The following is a 19,265-nucleotide window of genomic DNA, read 5'->3' on the forward strand; positions in this document are numbered from 1 at the left end:
CTAGATATTAACAACCACCGACACACACCGCTAGACCAGTAAAAAGAACATAATAGATATCAACAACCACAGCTGGACCCGTGTGTAAAACATACTGGATATAAACCACCACCACTGGAACCAGCATGCAGAACATTGTAGATTTAAACAACCACCACTGCACTAGTGTGCAGAACTTACTTGATATCAAAAACCAACGACACCCACCACTGCACCACAATTAAGAACATAATAGATATCAACAACCACCACTGGACCAGTGTGTAGAACAATAAAGATATCGACAGCCACGCTGCACCAGTATGTAGAACATACTAGATACCTAAAACCAGTGCTGCACCAGTATGTAGAACATACTAGATACCTAAAACCAGTGCTGGACCAGTATGGAGAACATACTAGATACCTAAAACCAGTGCTGCACCAGTATGTAGAACATACTAGATACCTAAAACCAGTGCTGGACCAGTATGGAGAACATACTAGATACCTAAAACCAGTGCAGGACCAGTATGGAGAACATACTACATATAATGGGATTTCAATCCAAGACCTCTTGATAATATTAATACGTTAAGCGAGTAAAAAATGAGACCCAGTCAGTTGTTCAAAAACTTTATTAACATAATCAGAAACAATACATCTCCATTCCATATTTTAATAAAACGTTCATGTTGCTCTTCAAGTGAAATCATCTTGATCAGTTTGTGAGGAAGGTTTCCACACAAACTGAAGTCAGAATAAAACATCTGATTGGAGACAAAACAACAAACCTAAAAGTGCAAAAAAAGAGAAGTGAGTGAACATGCCTGTGGACGGACGGCAGTGACAACGACACGGCGAAGCGCGGCCGCTGTTTCAGCTGCACTCGGTTTTTATTCATACAGTTTTGACCTTTTCTCAGGAAACATTCAGACTGAGCAGAAGGTGAAGCTTCTGAACACGGCGGCCGTTTCAACGGCCTCGGGATGAACTCCACGGCTTTCAACGTTTCAGTAACAGAACAAGAATCCAGCGGTTTGTGGAGACCCGGGAGTAGCAAAGGCAGCTCAGAAATGCTGCAACACTTTAGCTTAGGTTTCTTTTACAGGGTTTTTCTCTGATAGTTCATCTGAAGTCCTACTAAAGAACTAAAAGACTCCATTTTCCCCAGGTTTTTTTTTACAGCTGATGCACAGAGAGACGCTGCCTGGAGAAGTTACGGGTCAAACGGGACGGAGGTCAGAAAAATGGAAAAACCAAAAATACCACAATGCAAATTTAAAACAGAAAGCAGCAGGGGAGAGGGAATAAATATGAACATTCAAGAAAACACACGTGCTGCGTTTGAAGACGGTTGAGACTTGAAAACAGCGAAGGTTTGAGACCAAACGTCACATGGGATGAGGATAAAAACCCAGACCGGGGCAGAGCAGAGGTTCATACACAGGACTGATAAAACCACTGGGCGTTGGTGTCTGAGCCCTCTGAGACCTGATTAGGATCCACTTTGATCCTGTTCTTGTTTTTAGAGCTGCTATAGGAATTCATGGACTGAGAAGACTTGGTTGGGATCATGGTCGGTGCTGGAAGATCATCGTCGGAGCCGAGTCCTCGTTCAGCAGACCGGACATCAGATTTCTGCAGCGCAGCGGCGTGTGAGAGTCTCACGCAGCAGCTGAAACCAGACGCAGCCTCGCGGCCGCTCTGACATCCGTCCGTCATCAACTGATGGATCAGTTCAGGTCTGCGGTCAGACTTTGTCTCCCGTCTTGCTGTTGAGTCCCAGAGCCTGAACCACGTCCACGCTGAGGCCGCTCTTCAGAGTCCTCCTCACTGAAACACACAGGGACACGGTCATGATCTCTAGAACCTCTGTCCACATACAGGAACAACGGCAGGGAAAAACTCCCCTTTAGGAGGGAAGAAACCTGGACCAGGACCTGGATCATAAGGGGGTAGAAACCTGGACCAGGACCTGGATCATAAAGGGGGAGAAACCTGGACCAGGATCTGGATCATAAGGGGGAAGAAACCTGGACCAGGACCTGGATCATAAGGGGGGACCCTCCTGTTTGAGACTATTATATATACTATTATAGTCTTGTTCTATAGCTGCAACTATGACTACTGACTCTAACACACTAGAATTTACACTACCTAGAGATTTACCAACACCAGCTAGAGGTTTACTAACACTAACTATAGGCTTTACTAAACAGAAAGGTTTTAAGTTTAGTTTTAAAGGTGGAGGTGGTGTCAGCCCCCTTAACCCAGATTGGAAGTTGGTTCCAAAGTAATGGTGCCTGATAGCAGAACGCCCGCCCTCCAAATCTACATTTAGATACTCTAGGAACTACGAGTAAACCTGCACGCTGAGAACAGAGAGCTCTGCCAGGAACATAAGGCACTATCAGGTCTTGTAAATAATGCGGAGCTAAGCCGTTTTGGGCTTTATACGCAAGTAATACAATTTTAATTGGATTCTGAATTTTACGGGTAGCCAATTGAGTGACGCTAACACTGGACCAAAAATGATAACCTCTGTTTTATCTGAATTTAGAAGCAAGAAATTTCCGGACATCCAGTCCTTGATGTCCCTAAGACATGCCTGAAGTTTAACTAACGGTTCTGTTTCATCCGGCTTCATAGACAAATAGAGCTGCGTATCATCAGCATAGCAATGAAAGTGTATGCCGTGATTCTGGATTATACTTCCCAATGGCTGCAAGTATAAACTGAACAAGATTGGCCCCTGAGGAAGGCTGTGGCCGAAACGCATGGGCTGTAACCCACTAATAAAGTCAACTTGAACTTGAAAGCTGAAGAAAGGCCCACAACCGCTACCGGGTGGGCCTGATTGATTTGTTCTCTAATTTGGATGATTTTACTGTTAAAGAAGCTCATAAAGTCTTCACTACTGAGAGAACGAGGTCCAGGGTATGATTGAAATAGTGCATCAGTTTGTTTACTTTTTGTGAGATGCCCATTGATTCTAAAAGAGAATTGAAAGTTAATTTAAGATAATCGCTTTCAACATCCATATGAATGTTAAAGTCACCCACTATGATGAATTTATCTGTACTGATCAATAAACCAGATAGGAAATGTGAAAATTCAGACAGAAACTCAGCACTCAGCAGGGGGCCGGTACACTACCACTAACAAAACTGGCTTCTCTGATGTATCAGCTTTAGTTTCACATCACTTGTCTGAACTTGCTTCACCTGTGGTTAAACAGAATCAGCACCTTCTGGTCATTTGTGCTTGAAAGAAGCCAAATGGTTGTGATATGTCAGCGGCTGAAGATCGCAGCCTCTCAGCTCTGGAGGGCTGGCAGCCCCGGGCGGATTTACACAGGAAGTGGCAACAGTGATAAGGAGTCCCCCTGAAGATTAACCTGTTTAGGACACAGAGCTGCTGTTGTGTCTCCACACAGAGTCTGAGCCGGACTGAACTGGGCTTTGACCTTCTGCAGAACAAAACTGAAAGCAGGTGTCAGAAGCTGGAGCTTCAGCCATGTTTCCTCCAGTTTAAGTCAGATTCATCCAGATTCCAGTTAGTTCACTTCCTCATACACTGAAGCTGGTCACGGTGGTCCACAGGGACGGTCAGACCGATACTCAGCCACACTCGTCCATGACGCAGATTAGACCAGCATGATAGCTGGACTACACACGTCTTCTGGAACAATGTGATGAACAAATGACACCAGTGCGGAGACGTTTGGTTTTCTCCAGACATGGTGGTGTATGTCTGTACTCACTTGACTTCCTGTTGAGGCGGGACCGTTTGCGGGTCTTGGGGCTGGACTGTCTGTCTGAAGGATTCTGGGTAACGGATTTGACTAGTCGGTCCATGATCTCGTCGGTGGCGTCGTCCTGAGAGTTGGCGCCGTCGTCTCTGGCGACGGACATGTGGGACGGACTCACCCTGCCCAGACCTGAGGACCAGAACCAGAACGTCAGCTGCTGAAGACCATGAGTACCAACCTTTATACTAGGGCTGTCAAACCATTCTTTTTTTTTTAATCGCACATTTTTTTATTACACACATTTATTCACACAGTTTTTGCTGTTCCAAATTACCGTTGATTTAACGCAGAACCATAAACCAGGCTTAAGTGAGATCAAAACAGGGTGATACAAAAAATAAATCACAGACTAATAAAGTGCACATGTAACAGCAGGGAGTAGCTCAACCTATAAAGTGCAGTTGGGCTATTATTTACTTTGGAACAGATCTCTCTTTGCTCATCAAATGTATTCAGATGAGGAACCTCCTTCCCTCACATCTATACATTCTTTCTCTGCTTTTAACTGGGTGGGCGCTCTCTGCATCGGTCGTGTGTTTGGCTGCAAGTGGTGTTTGAGACTCGACGTACTACCATGGTAATTCATTTCAAATCGACGGTTTAAAAGTGAACTTGCCGTTCAAAAGTCCCTTTTCATTCTCCATCTCTCCTTGCTTTTAAAAAATTCACGCAGTATTCCACCATACTTTTCCTCAAGCTACGGGTGCCGTCGACCGTCAGAAATAATATAATGCGCGTTTTTTAAATTTTTTTATCCTGCGCTAAAAAAATTGGCGCCGTTAAGAGGATGTTAAGTTAAGGCGTTAACTTTGACAGCCCTAGTTTATACTAGTCAACAGTAACCTAAATCTACCATGGCCTCACCGTTAGGGCTCGGCCAGGCGGGGCTTAATAAATATATGGGCTTTATAAATGTATTAAATATATGAGCGCGGAGTGGGCGTAGCAAGGCTCTGCGCGCGCCGGCGGACAGTGAAGGCTGATTTATGGTTCCGCGTTACACCAACGCAGAGGTTTTTTTGTTCCCTGTGGGGTTTTTTTTCTGTGTTTTTCTATTAAACTATGTCTGGTGTCGTGTGATTGGGTTCAGAGAGAACGACCCATAACACGTGTGTACAGACGTGTGTAGACGTGTTAAAGAGGTAAAGACACAGATTTGTTTTCTTGTTATCTGTGCTTTGAATAAATCTGACATTGTTTATTATAAAACAGACTGATTTATTGCTTGTGTAGTTGAAAAATACATGAGAACAGGACCTTGAAAAAATAATCGCATATTAAATTGCAATATTGAGGAAAAAAATCGCAATTAGATCATTTTCAAAAATCGTTCAGCCCTAGTTTATACACAACATTAAAGCTAATAATTTGGTCTGGACTTCTTTCTTTTTATTAAACGGATCATTTCTGGTGGAAGGATGATTTCTAAAGAGCAGCCAGAACAAGACCAAACTAAAAGGTGGTGTTTTGGTCTCGGGGGAGAAGCGGCTCTTACTGCGGACGGCTCTGGAGCGTCTCAGGCCCCGCTGGTCCACGCTCAGGGTGCTGCTGCTGATCAGGAGGTTCTTCATGTTCTCGTGCTCCTCCTCCTGCTCCGGCCCCGCCTCTGATGACGCCATGGAGACGGGGGACGGGCTGTCCTCACGAGGAACCGCCCCCAGAAACTTCTCCGTCTGAGGGAGGAACTGGGATTAGTTCACTGATGGAAAAACTCAAGCTGTTGATACGAAACACCAACAGAGTTGTTTCCATGGAAACAGACTGCATTAAGCCATCAGAAATAATAACAGAGACTTATGTCGTTACTGAGCGTCCACCAGCATCGGTTCAGACACCAGCACCGGTTCATGGACACGTTCAATGAAGAGTCGGCTCTCGTGAGGTGTGATGGTATAGAGGGAATGCACATGACGTCACAGATGTGACTCACAGCGGGTTACGCCCACTGAGTGTCAGAAAGACTGAGTGTCAGAAAGACTGAGTGTCAGAAAGACTGACTGTCAGAAAGACTGAGTGTCAGAAAGACTGAGTGTCAGCGTAAACTTTCAGTTTGAGCAACTGGAAAACATCTCAAATGGGAAAGAGCTGTTGTGCGATCGACTGTACTCATAGATTTAGCAAGAAATCAGAATTATCATTTTACAGACTGACGAAAAATAAGCTTAAGAGAGACAAATGGATCGCTGCAATTCACAGAAACAACTGGATTCCAGGCACCGAAACGTGGATTTACAGTTCCCATTTTGTATCAGGTAATGTTGTATTTTTGGGTAGCTAACGTTAAACGGTTGAATCATAAAGTTCGGTGTCCTCATCACTTTAATTTCTACAACAAATCCTGCCTTGAAGTCGGACCAAGCGTCAAGACTTTTGTAAGCCTTCAAGCTTTGCTTCGTGTATTTCCCCGGCGTAGAAATTAAGTACATATAAATATCAGGAAACTGGATTCCTGGCCAAATATTAATGTCCATGGACCACTGGTTCTTGGTAACTGTACCAAATATTAATGTCCATGGACCACTGGTTCTTGGTAACTGTACCAAATATTAATGTCCATGGACCACTGGTTCTTGGTAACTGTACCAAATATTAATGTCCATGGACCACTGGTTCTTGGGGTAACTGTACCAAATATTAAGGTCCATGGACCACTGGTTCTTGGTAACTGTACCAAATATTAATGTCCATGGACCACTGGTTCTTGGTAACTGTACCAAATATTAATGTCCATGGACCACTGGTTCTTGGTAACTGTACCAAATATTAATGTCCATGGACCACTGGTTCTTGGTAACTGTACCAAATATTAATGTCCATGGACCACTGGTTCTTGGGGTAACTGTACCAAATATTAAGGTCCATGGACCACTGGTTCTTGGGGTAACTGTACGGGTCACTGTCAAGTCCAACTGACGCTAATTTAAGCCGATAATCGGCTGTTACCCCGTCTTCTCCATTAGTTGCAGCTGTTTTTGCTGATGTTTTTACCACTCAGTGTGAGTAAGGGGGCTGGTCTAGTGGGGAGGTGACGTCAACGCAGACCTCCTATAGAGTCTGAGATAAACGGACGGCCCCGCCCTCGTTACCTCTGTGATCATCTTTCCCCGGGTCTTGGTTCTCTCGCGGCGGGTGGCCCGTTTCCGTTTGAGGGTGAGCACTCTCTCCCGGGTGGTGCGGTACTCCAGAGCGAACTCGCTGATGATGCGGCAGAAGCTGGTGACCTTGATGTCTCGGACGGACGAGGACGGCTGGCCCAGGAACAGCAGGAAGGAGTGGAAGCGGTTGATGACCCGCCGGTGCACCACCTTCAGGATGATGATCCGCTGCGTGCAGTCCTTCAGGAACTCCGTCAGCTTGTTCTTCAGCACCGCTTTAGTCTCGTGCTTGGCCACTACCTTCAGGTTTTCCCATGAGGCTTTGCAGCGTCTCTCCAGCTGGACCAGGTTCTCTGCTAGCAGATCAAAGTCCACCTGGAAAAAAGGAAATAAACTCAGGTGGGTCTTTTCCATTCATAATCACAGCCTGACGACGTACGCGTGCACTGCCCCAATAGTAACAACACTGGTACAGACTGGTACCAACACTGTAGGGCTGTAACAATATATCGTGCCACTAAATTTTGCGATACAAAAACGTCACGATACGTGTCGTGGAGGTGACAAACTATAGCGCAACATTTGGTTATTAATATTAATCTATTGTGTTGACTATTAACGACCGCGCCTCGACCCGCGGACCAAAATGTTCCTCCGCTCAGAAGAAACTAGTTCCGTTTTGGTCCCGATCACGGGACTCTTGCAGGGTTTTGAGCTCTGAACTTTTACTGATGTAAGGCTGGTGTAGAGTTAAGCCTTACCTTATTAAATTAAACCTTTTTGGGGTGGTGAGTAGCATAAACACGGGGAAACTTGTGCTGAGTTCCAGTTACTTTAATGTCCCTCAACAGTGTAGGATTTTAGAACATCAACACAGCACCTAGTGCCGTACTGTGGCGTATCACTCCGCCCAATCTAAAACAGACTAATCACTACAGATAAACTGACTAGTGTCATTATAGTCCCTGATTTACATCACAATATAAAGAATATATTATAAAATAATGAACCCTGAATTACCAAAATAACCTTCTTAACAAAAATAAATCTCCTCTTACACTTATAAGGTGAGCAGGAGTCAATCTTTTTTATGATGTAAAATTGTATGTATTTATTTACTTTTATTTATTTATTTTATTTTATTTGTTAAATTTCTGGAAAAGAAAAAAGTCAAGTCATACATGAGAGAAACTATTCAGTTTGTGGGTAAATATTTGTACTTGTATGAAACTGAAGATGCATAATGCAAACCTGACATTTACTTTTAGTTCAGTTTGTGGAAAATGGTTGGCCTGGCTTTCTCTTTAAAACTTAAACAGTTATAAAGCAAACTGTAACAATAGGGCAAACGCCCAGAATTGTTTTGTATTTTGTGTCTTTCAAATAAAAGTCATGTGTTCCTCATGCAAGGTTGTTAAAAAAATACTGCTATATAATATCGTATCGTTATCGTGACCTCAATATCGTGTATCGTACCGTATCGTGAGATTAGTGTATCGTTACACCCCTACAACTCTGGTCCCAACTGGTCCGTTGTTATTGATTACTGCTATGTCAGCGGCGAACGCCTGCTCAGCCAACATTTTCCCTCAAACAAGACAGATAATCAGCTACATGGACGGTGGAATGTTAAAGCAGTCTGGATACCCGCCCCAAGTCACAAAGCATTAGTCCGGTAACTCTGGACTGGCTCTTAATCCAGTCTGTGACACCAACAGACACAGAGGAAACTGCCCCTGGGCGCCGCTGGACAGACGTACAACCAGACTAGCATCAACAAAAGACATCCAACATGGCTGCAGTGGAGGAGCTCTAACGGGTTCCTGATGCTCCTGTACGAACCATGGCTAAAAGCCTGCTCCCACCCCGTTATGGTTGGCTCGGTAGGTTTAGTACCGCTGGAAATGGCATTGAATGACAGGGTACCAGAGCCACCCCCAGAGCTTTTTCTCCAATGGTGCTTTTCCACTAGTACCTACTCAGCCTGACTCGACTCGCCTTGGTTTGGTTCTTTCCCACTAGGGGTCTAAGTACCGAGTAGATACTTTTCTGTAACTATTCTGCTGAGGTTCTAAGCTGCTGAGTCGGCTGTATCTGACATCATCACACTACAGGCCACCGATTGGTCGGGGGTTGGAGTCAGACGTCTGAGTCAGGAGGAGGAAATCAGAGAAAGAGACTCTGACGGATTCTTGTTCATTTTATTCAACAGCAATGGCAGCAGAAGTCTGTTTCATGATCCAACTCTGAGGTGCAGATGTTCATAAACCTGGTGCTGAGGAGAGAATGAAAAAGGGATCTAGACGGAGATAAGGAACAACCAGATCCACCAGGAGCTCTGTCTCTTCATAGCTGCTCACGACTCCAGCTGACTTTTCAGCAGCACAAGACAAAAAAAAAGAAATACAAAAAAAAGTGTTGCTGCTTGAAGTTTCTCTCACTCTCATTTTTTAACTTGATATCAAACACAAGCCACAGACCCAGCAGCACATACAGGACTGTCTCAGAAAATTAGAATATTGTGATAAAGTTCTTTATTTTGTGTAATGCAAAAATGTCATACATTCTGGATTCATTACAAATCAACTGAAATATTGCAAGCCTTTTATTATTTTAATATTGCTGATCATGGCTTACAGCTTAAGAAAAGTCAAATATCCTATCTAAAAAAATTTGAATATTCTGGGAATCTTAATCTTAAACTGTAAACCATAATCAGCAATATTAAAATAATAAAAGGCTTGCAATATTTCAGTTGATTTGTAATGAATCCAGAATGTATGACATTTTAGTTTTTTTAATTGCATTAAAGAAAATAAAGAACTTTATCACAATATTCAAATTTTCTGAGACAGTCCTGTATATTATAATCTCCAGGTTCTACATCTTTAGTGTTGTTGTCTTTTCCGTTTAGATCACACAATCAAATACGTCACAGCAGCTTCTCCAACCTCCTACTTCTGCTCCAGGTGCTGAATTGTATTGGAAAAGAAACCAGGCTATAGAGTCGAGTAGGTTCTGGTGGAAAAGGGCCTGAGCGATCCTGACTGGACACACTGTTTAGGATGTAAATGAGATTCAGACGAGTGCGGGAGTCTGATAACTGAGGTCTTGGTTTCCTCTAACCTGCTCTAGAAATCAAAGTGTGGATACCGCAGTGGTGGGAGAAACGGGGACGGACAGGGCGAGCGTACTTTGGCTGAGCGGGTGATGGCGGGGATCTCCGAGTAGACGTCTGAGGATTCTGGGTAATTCTCCAGCAGCAGACTGCAGGTGTGATGCAGCAGGGACTGACGGTGGACTGTGTCCTTCACCTCCACCACCTTCTCCAGGTAGCTCAGCTCGAACCCTTTGGCCTGCACACACACATAAAACACACGTAGTATGAGATCAGGCTGTAATCCGTGTTTACAGTGACAACACAATAAACCATCTGCTCCGTCTGTCATCTGGAGATAAATCCTGTGCACACACACACGTGTGCACATCTCTGATTCTTATCCATGGCCCGTCCCTTCACGGACGGGCCATATAAGATATAAGATATAAATCTACACTTTTTACACAGAATAGAGAAAACACAATAGGTTTGGAAATATCTAGCTTCCATTGGTCGTTTATATCGTTGAAAGAAAATAGAGGTTATAGTAGGCTACGTGAAAAGGAGTTCTTTGTATCTGCACTCGATTGCTGTTCCTCCGGAAGACCCAGATGTCTGGCACAGTAAAATTGAAATTGAATTGTGAGAACTGAATTTGAATTGTGAGAACTGGATGTAGATTCAGTTTTTCAATAAATGATTCAAATTAAACAATACAAATTCAAATTATGTGATTTAGATTCAGTTTTTTAATGCAATTATTCAAGTTGAGCAATTCAAATTCAAATATAAATTATTCAAATTCAGTTTCTAGTGGCACATATTTCTGCCCATAGACCTGTCCATGGACCAGGACCAGGACCAGGACCAGGACCAGGACCAGGAGGAGGACATGCTCTTGTTACAGCATCGTCCCCCCTGTGCTACAGCACTCCGGTCACTTGAAGGCGTTTCGGTGTCTGCGGTTGCCGTGGTGCTGGCTCAGTGACTACGTTTACGTGCAGTCAAAATTCAGGTTATTGCTAATATTCCGGTTACTGAGACATTGGGAATATTCCGTTTACATGGTAATTAATCATTTGGGATATCTGGATCAAACCAGCGACGCACGGAAAAAATGATGACGCAATTCCCGTCATTTCCATTTCTTCTTCCTGTATCCAAATTCAAAACAAATGCTGCTCTCGTAACTTTTCTCTCACTTTTCTCTTGTAAATCTTCTATCCCGGTACTTTCTAGCGTCTACAAATGCAGAAATGTTCATATCTTTCATTACATTTATGAAGTGATTAGTCTCCTCCTGGTCTTGGTTTCTCCGTGTTTAGAAGAACTTCCTGGACTCAAAAGACCAGGATTCCTTGTGAACAGAACATGTGCAGAAAACAAATTCCTGTTCCGTTTGATGGGGATATTCCGTTTGGCGTTTACATGACCCAATATTCAGGTTTTAAAAGGAGTAACCCAGGGGTCATATTGGGGTTTTTAAAAACCTGAATATGAGCAAATTCTGGTTATTCAAAGGGGTTATTGGTGTTTACATGGCTGTGCAAAACCGGGTTATTGCTAATATTCGGGTTTTAAAGGGGTTATTGATGCATGGAAATGCAGTCTGTGTCTCACGCTGGAGCTGTTGAGGAAGTTCCCGATGGCGAGCAGCGTGGCCAGGATCCTCCTGAAGCTCTGGTTGGACGCCAGCTGCTCCATGCCCAGCTTCAGGTCGAAGAGCGGCTCAGCGATCTCCTGCAGGGGGTGAGACGGTTATGATCAGACGACGGGCTGAACAAACGATGGAGCAGGCAAGCCGCCGCGGTGCTAGCCAGCATCTGGACCAGAGGACTTCCGGACTGTTGAAGGAGGAACTTAACCTAGATTCACACTGAAAGTGTCAAAAAAGCCTGTGGAGGCTTGGGACGCCTGCATCGCTGCTTGCTAAAGTCTGTCGCTTTCAAGCTGCGCTGCAGAACTGGAGGGAACAAAGTGTAGATAGTCTACACATATCTATCTATAGCTGCACATCTTCAGTTTCCTCTTTCACCATGGATCACACTTTGGGAACCTTCTTTATATTTTAGCGTTATTTCCGCATAGATAAGAGTGAGTTTGATCCTTAACCAGGTTGGTCCTGGATCAACATCAACCATCATGAAGCTGCAGTCTGTCTGTTTGAACACTGACACACCGGGTCCCAGCGGATTTGGTCATATTGTTTAAACTGTGTTTTGTGATTAATAAGCACTTTTTTTTATTATTTTGCGTTGGATCGATGCTCAAATAAAATCGTTGGGACCATCCAGCTCCTCAACCATCAGTTATTGTTTCACGTGAGCAGTTCAGGTAAAAACGGCAGTCAAATCAGGAAAAATGTCAGTTTGCTGGATGAAATATATTAATTCCTGATAAAATAAGTGTGTTAGTGCACAGCTCTGCTCATGTGTGCATGTGAATGTGTACGTTTGTGTGTACATGAAAGTACAATCTGCATTGAGGCTTCTTGCTTCAGGAATCCTGGTCTGTGATTGGACGCTGCCTCGGCGTCAACGCTGCTCATTTGCATAAAGTTGAGATTTTTCAACTTCAAATTGACGCTCTGGACGCCTGCAATGTCTCCGTGGCCTCTGACGGCTCTCTTGCAGCACTTTCAAAGACAATGAATAGCAGCCGGACGCCTGTGACGCTTTCAGTGTGAATCCACCATGAGAAGGGTTTGGCCAACATGACCTGGAAGCAGCTGCTGGTTTATAGGTTTATAGTTTATAGTTTTATTTGGATCCCCATTAGCTGCAGGTGTGAGTCCCCATCAGCATCCTCACCTTCTCCAGAGTCTCGTAGTTGAGCTTGAAGGCCCAGAGCTGCAGGCGGGGCAGCAGGGCGTGGATGGAGGCCAGGCTGAGCAGGAACTGCTCCGCTGAGCCCAGGGGGACGTCGGGATTGGCCAGCTGGGCCTCCTGGATCTTCTGCTTCTCCTCGTCTGTGGGGGTCATGGTCAGGATCTTCTGCTCAGGACAGAGGAGATGGGGGGGGGGGGGTCAGCAGACCCAGCAGGACGGCTCACACCTCTGAAACAGGAAGTGCTCCTACCTCGATCCCTTCCTTGCTGATGGCAAACTCGTCGAAGTTGAGGATGGCGGTCTTGATGACGTGCACGGCAGGCAGGACGGTCATGCCGATGTTGATGGCGTTGCTCCTCTTGGAGTCCAGGACCTGAATCTCAGACTTCTTGTTCTCTGGTCCTTTCTGCACAGGAAGGACAGGAAGGGCTCATCAGAGTGATACGGACAACCCGAACACTAGAACGTGACCCATTTCTTTATGTAAAACAGGGGTCTTCAACTGGGCGGCAGCGACCCCTAGGGGGGCCGTGGAGGTACTGCAGGGGGTCCTCCAACTTAGAAAGAAATAAAGGTAATTTTAACCAAAATAATTTGTGAGAGTAAAAAAATATATAAAAATAATAATATAAAGGCATATAAAATTATGATTGAGAAAACTCCATTAACAGGCGATAATAATCTACCTTTGACAACAACTATTTAGTCTACAACTCTACATAAATGATTCCATGACGTGAGTCATGTGACTAATGTCAACTTTAGAGCAGAAAAACAAGCTAGTTAGCTGTTTAGGAAAAGAAAATTCATTGCAAAATTGACGTGGCTATTTCATATTTAACGCTAGTTAGACCTGATGGATAAATTAGTGACAATAACGAAGCCTAAAGCTGGAGATTGTAACGTTCCAGCTCGCCCTAACGTTACTCCTTCACGTCTGACGAGGACAAAGTTTCATCAACCGTAAACACATGTAGGCTAATAACCCAGTCAGGAATTCGTGAATAAGGTGATATAAGCAGAATAAAACACATTCAAAAGTTATTATAAACCAGGCTTAAAACTTGACACATTAAAAAAAGGGAAAAAATAAGAATTACAAGTGGGGGTCCCTGCTCTGTTTTTGGAGAAACTGTGTTTAGTGTCTGTGGAGCATCTTGGAAGAGACGCAGGGAGTGATTCATTTGTTAAATTAATTTGTTCCATTCATTAACTTTGTTTATTTCATGTTATTTATTAGTGTTATTTGAGCCACTCACAGCTACTCTCGTTGCTATAAACTCAATCACATAATTGATGCGTGAAAGGAGAAATAGCTTGTGCGATGATGACAATGATGGATTTGTATCTAACTTTCAGTCAGGTGACCTATGAACTGTCAATCATCCATCAAGCTCCACAATGATCATGTTAACATTAAATCAGATAGATTTGTCTGGACATTTCTCTTGCGGGGCGGGAGAAGACACTATATCAATGTATTTCTATTATTGTGCGGCAGGAATTCTCAGAGTTTTGCGGATGCGGTCGGTAATGGTCAGAAATTCAGCAGGAGCGGGCTGAAGAAAACAGTCTAGGGCTCTAGCACAAGGCTCTGTATAAGACCCATTATTTGCCATCATCAACGCCATTGCAATGTTAGAAAGTGGTGACATCTTTCCTTTCCCAGCTTTTCTGCAATGTGTTGCGGGTCTGAATGTAAATATGGGTGTACTGAAAGAAAACCCATACAATATATTTGGTTCATCATATTCACACTGAAATAAACTAAGAAACCCACAGAGACATGAAGGTGATAGAAACAACAGCGTGGATCAGACCAGGGTCCTCTATGACCCGTATCCACATCATCATCTCTGCTTCCCAGGAAGAATAAAGGAGACATGGAGACCTCTACTGGACAAACAGAGACACAGCTTCCAAATGAGCTAGTCCTCCAGTTCTCAGATCTTTACTCTAGGTTCCTGTCTGTCCCAGGACAGATATTAAATCCAGCTGCTGGTTTATAAATCTCTGAATGGTCTCGGACCTAAACACATCTCTGATCTCCATGTCCATGATGAACCAACCAGAACCCTCAGGTCGTCAGGGCAACGTCTACTTTCTTTACCCAGAATTAGAACCAAACACGGTGAGGCTTTTATGCTCCCCACCTGTGGAACAAACTCCCAGAATGCATCAGGGCTGCTGAGACTCTCAAGGTGCGTCCGAAATGCCGTACTAAACAGTATATACTCAAAAAGTATACTTTAGTTCGGCATGCTTTTGAGTAAATATCAGTTTTATGCATAATTAATACGTACTACTCAGAGCCACACGGCACTTCCTGCCGTTGGGAGGAGGAGTTGTTACCATGGTAACAACTCCTGTCACAGCAGCAGTAGCAGCTGTTACCATGGTAACAACTCCTGTCACAGCAGCAGTAGCAGCACCGCTCTTTCCTGGCTAGTGTCCATCAATCCACACTAATAAATTTCTCCAGAATGAGAATGGATAGTACATACTATTGAGTACGTACTAAAAAATCTTACATACTGTTTTTGCTACTCATTAGGGTGGAAGGATGGAATTTCGGACGCAGCTTCAGTTGCTTTAAATCAAGGTTGAAATCTTTTTATTTACTGCTGCATGTCAGTAATCTCCCACAATGCACTACAACCTTTATTTCTTGCATCTCATTTGTTAATTATTTTTAACGGATATCTGTCTGTCTTTAATTTCTGCTTTTAGACTCTTTTCTACACTGGTGCTTTTAAGTTTGAGTTTCAAAAACCTAATCTTATTTTAAATCCTGTAAACTCTGTGTGAGTCCCTGTCGTCACCCGGTCTGTTTACCTCCACCTTGGTAACAGAAACAGACTCCACCCCTCCCTGTCCACGCTGCCGTAACTATCCTCTTTATCTCCTCCACAAGTTCCTCCACCAGCTCTGACTGGACCACAACTCCTCTGCCCGGATCAGAACCACATCTCCCCCCCCCTGCAGCATCTCCACAGGCTCCCCGTCTGGCAGACTCCTCCTGTTCACCTCCAGCCCGCTACCTTGTGATTCTCCTCAGTCGGTACCGCCCGTCACACAACAACGTGACGGCCCGTCCCGGGGGCCTCTGGGTCCAGATATGATGTTTCTGCCCAAATCACGCAGCACCTGACCCTGATACTGGTATTGGTATCGGACCGATACTGCTCTCGTATACTTGCACTCGCAAAAATTCTCTGATACCGCGCACCGATACTTCATTGTTGTTGTAGTTACTGATTAGTGACTCTAGGGGGAGATGTTGAGCTGCAGTCAGTGGTGATGAGAAGAGAGTGATACATGAGTGAGAAGAGAGTGATACATGAGTGAGAAGAGAGTGATACGTGAGTGAGAAGAGAGTGATACATGAGTGAGAAGAGAGTGATACGTGAGTGAGAAGAGAGTGATACATGAGTGAGAAGAGAGTGATACATGAGTGAGAAGAGAGTGATACGTGAGTGAGAAGAGAGTGATACGTGAGTGAGAAGAGAGTGATACGTGAGTGAGAAGAGAGTGATACATGAGTGAGAAGAGAGTGATACATGAGTGAGAAGAGAGTGATACGTGAGTGAGAAGAGAGTGATACATGAGTGAGAAGAGAGTGATACATGAGTGAGAAGAGAGTGATACATGAGTGAGAAGAGAGTGATACATGAGTGAGAAGAGAGTGATACGTGAGTGAGAAGAGAGTGATACGTGAGTGAGAAGAGAGTGATACATGAGTGAGAAGAGAGTGATACATGAGTGAGAAGAGAGTGATACATGAGTGAGAAGAGAGTGATACGTGAGTGAGAAGAGAGTGATACGTGAGTGAGAAGAGAGTGATACGTGAGTGAGAAGAGAGTGATACATGAGTGAGAAGAGAGTGATACGTGAGTGAGAAGAGAGTGATACATGAGTGAGAAGAGAGTGATACATGAGTGAGAAGAGAGTGATACGTGAGTGAGAAGAGAGTGATACGTGAGTGAGAAGAGAGTGATACGTGAGTGAGAAGAGAGTGATACGTGAGTGAGAAGAGAGTGATACGTGAGTGAGAAGAGAGTGATACATGAGTGAGAAGAGAGTGATACATGAGTGAGAAGAGAGTGATACGTGAGTGAGAATAGAGTGATACGTGAGTGAGAATAGAGTGATACGTGAGTGAGAAGAGAGTGATACATGAGTGAGAAGAGAGTGATACATGAGTGAGAAGAGAGTGATACGTGAGTGAGAAGAGAGTGATACATGAGTGAGAAGAGAGTGATACGTGAGTGAGAAGAGAGTGATACGTGAGTGAGAAGAGAGTGATACGTGAGTGAGAAGAGAGTGATACGTGAGTGAGAAGAGAGTGATACGTGAGTGAGAAGAGAGTGATACATGAGTGAGAAGAGAGTGATACATGAGTGAGAAGAGAGTGATACATGAGTGAGAAGAGAGTGATACATGAGTGAGAAGAGAGTGATACGTGAGTGAGAAGAGAGTGATACATGAGTGAGAAGAGAGTGATACGTGAGTGAGAAGAGAGTGATACATGAGTGAGAAGAGAGTGATACGTGAGTGAGAAGAGAGTGATACGTGAGTGAGACTGGCAGCGCCGTTTCAGGCAAGATAGCAACAATTAATGCAGCGGGACGTCAGCAGTGTGGACATGTTTCAGAATAAGGGACGATGACAGAAGCAAGACAGACTGAAGCTACGTGCTGCTTAGGTGTCAAGAGGAGGAAAGGAGAATACGTTGTTTAATACCAGCAACTTGATAAAACATCTCCAGACGCATCATAAAGCTGAGTATACGGAGTTTGCTAATGCTACTGCAAGAACACAACAGCAACATTAGCTCAGGTTCTACAAAAGAGACAGACAATGGAAAGAGACAAGAGACGACCCACGGGCCGTTAAGATAATGGAGGCTCTAACCCGTTATATACTACTAATACTACTACTACTACTACTACTACTACTACTATATATAGCGCTGGATGACCAGCCACTGTCAGTTGGAGAAGACGAAGGATTTCACCGTCTTCTCGACGCACTCGAGCCACGATATGATGTTTCATTGATATGTTATATGTTTGATATTTTCTTAAATGTGAAGACAGTGCCAGTGTGGAGACTTTTTATTTACACAGAAAGATTATTTTTTGTTTAAAGTAGTTATTCTACTCATTTTATTTATTTTTATTGAATTTATCTGTTGCAAATAAAACCTGTCTTCCAATTCATTGCATTTTTAGCCTAGTTATTTTTGTGGTAGAAGTATCGTATTGGTACTCGGTATCGGCGAGTACACAAATTAAAATACTCGTACTCTGTGTGAAAAAAGTGGTATCGGGGCATCCCTAGAACATACTGGACACTTGTGGTTTCCAGAACCACATTTCCAGCCCCTCTCTTTCCTTCTCCCCCCCCCCCCCCCCGACTCCTGTGGTGACCGTTACCTTGGCGACGGGTAGTTCCTTGGTCTTGGACTCAAACAGGTGCTCCAGTTTGGTGGTGTCCACCGCCACCTTGTCCAGCGACGCCCACACCGTCCCGCGGCCGAAGCGACACTTCTGCGGCCCGTCCGCCTGCTTCAGCTCCTTCCAGAACAGCTTCACCGTCTTCTTCTTCTTCTGCAGCATGGACGCCGCGGCAGAGAAGGGGGGAGGGGGCGGGGGAGGAGCTCCTAGAGGGGGCGGGGGCGGGGGTGGGGGGGGGATCGCTCCTCCTGGGAGAGGAGGGGGGGGAGGAGGAGCTCCAGGCATACCTGGAGGAGGAGGAGGAGGAGGAGGGGGGATGCCGGAGAACCCGGAGGACAAGGAGGAGGAGCAGTCAAAGGTGTCCATGTCCAGGACGTCGATGTCCTCCTCGTCCAGCAGGTCGGAGAAGTCCAGGTCCTTGATGCGCAGGGCGGCGGCGCTGGGCTGCAGCTGGTCCCAGGCGTCTCCCCCGGGGCCCTGCGGGGTCATGGGCGTGGTGTCCAGGCGGCGGGCGTGGGCCTCCATGTCCACGCTGCTCTGCTGCCGCAGGAGCTGCCGCTTCTGCTCCTCGGCCAGCCGGGCCCGGGCCGCCTGGGTGGAGCCGCCCAGGCCCTGCAGCTCCGCCCGGCGGGTGGCGCTGCTCTCGCTGGGGGCCGACGGCTCCACGGAGCGCGCTCCGAAGCTGGTGACGCGCTCAGACACCCGGCCGCTCAGGTCCTCACCTGAGAGGAGGGAAACACACACACGTCTCAATCAGTGCCTTTACATGGGGAGTTTTGCACATGACTGTAAGCCTAATCACACATGTTGACGCCTCTAATGCCGCTTTTCCACTAGCACCTACTCAGCTCGACTCCACTCGGTTTGGTTCTTTTCGACTAGGGGACTAACGTGCAGAGTAGACTTTTTCTGTACCTACCCTGCCGAGGTTCTAAGCCAGGGCTCGGCAACCCGTGGCTCTAGAGCCGCATGCGGCTCTTTAGTGCCGCC

General features: G+C 45.1%; 1 protein-coding gene across 6 annotated transcripts in view; it reads right to left on the bottom strand.

Moving 5' to 3' along the window:
• Window positions 1-601: 601 nt before the first annotated feature.
• fhod1 (formin homology 2 domain containing 1) overlaps window positions 602-19,265 on the bottom strand; it is a 73,473-nt gene continuing 54,809 nt past the window's right edge. For all 6 annotated transcript variants that reach the window (XM_061736330.1, XM_061736321.1, XM_061736313.1 and 3 more), the window contains 9 exons: window positions 18,255-18,997; window positions 13,067-13,222; window positions 12,799-12,981; window positions 11,609-11,728; window positions 10,083-10,244; window positions 6,880-7,263; window positions 5,289-5,466; window positions 3,746-3,922; window positions 602-1,815 (listed from right to left, as the gene is read on the bottom strand). In XM_061736330.1, the coding sequence (XP_061592314.1) occupies window positions 1,733-1,815; window positions 3,746-3,922; window positions 5,289-5,466; window positions 6,880-7,263; window positions 10,083-10,244; window positions 11,609-11,728; window positions 12,799-12,981; window positions 13,067-13,222; window positions 18,255-18,997 (2,186 nt within the window). In that variant the 3' untranslated portion in view covers window positions 602-1,732. The remainder of the gene's footprint in view (window positions 1,816-3,745; window positions 3,923-5,288; window positions 5,467-6,879; window positions 7,264-10,082; window positions 10,245-11,608; window positions 11,729-12,798; window positions 12,982-13,066; window positions 13,223-18,254; window positions 18,998-19,265) is intronic.

This window comes from Cololabis saira, chromosome 2 (genome assembly GCF_033807715.1).
Source record: "Cololabis saira isolate AMF1-May2022 chromosome 2, fColSai1.1, whole genome shotgun sequence".
NCBI lineage: Eukaryota > Metazoa > Chordata > Actinopteri > Beloniformes > Belonidae > Cololabis > Cololabis saira.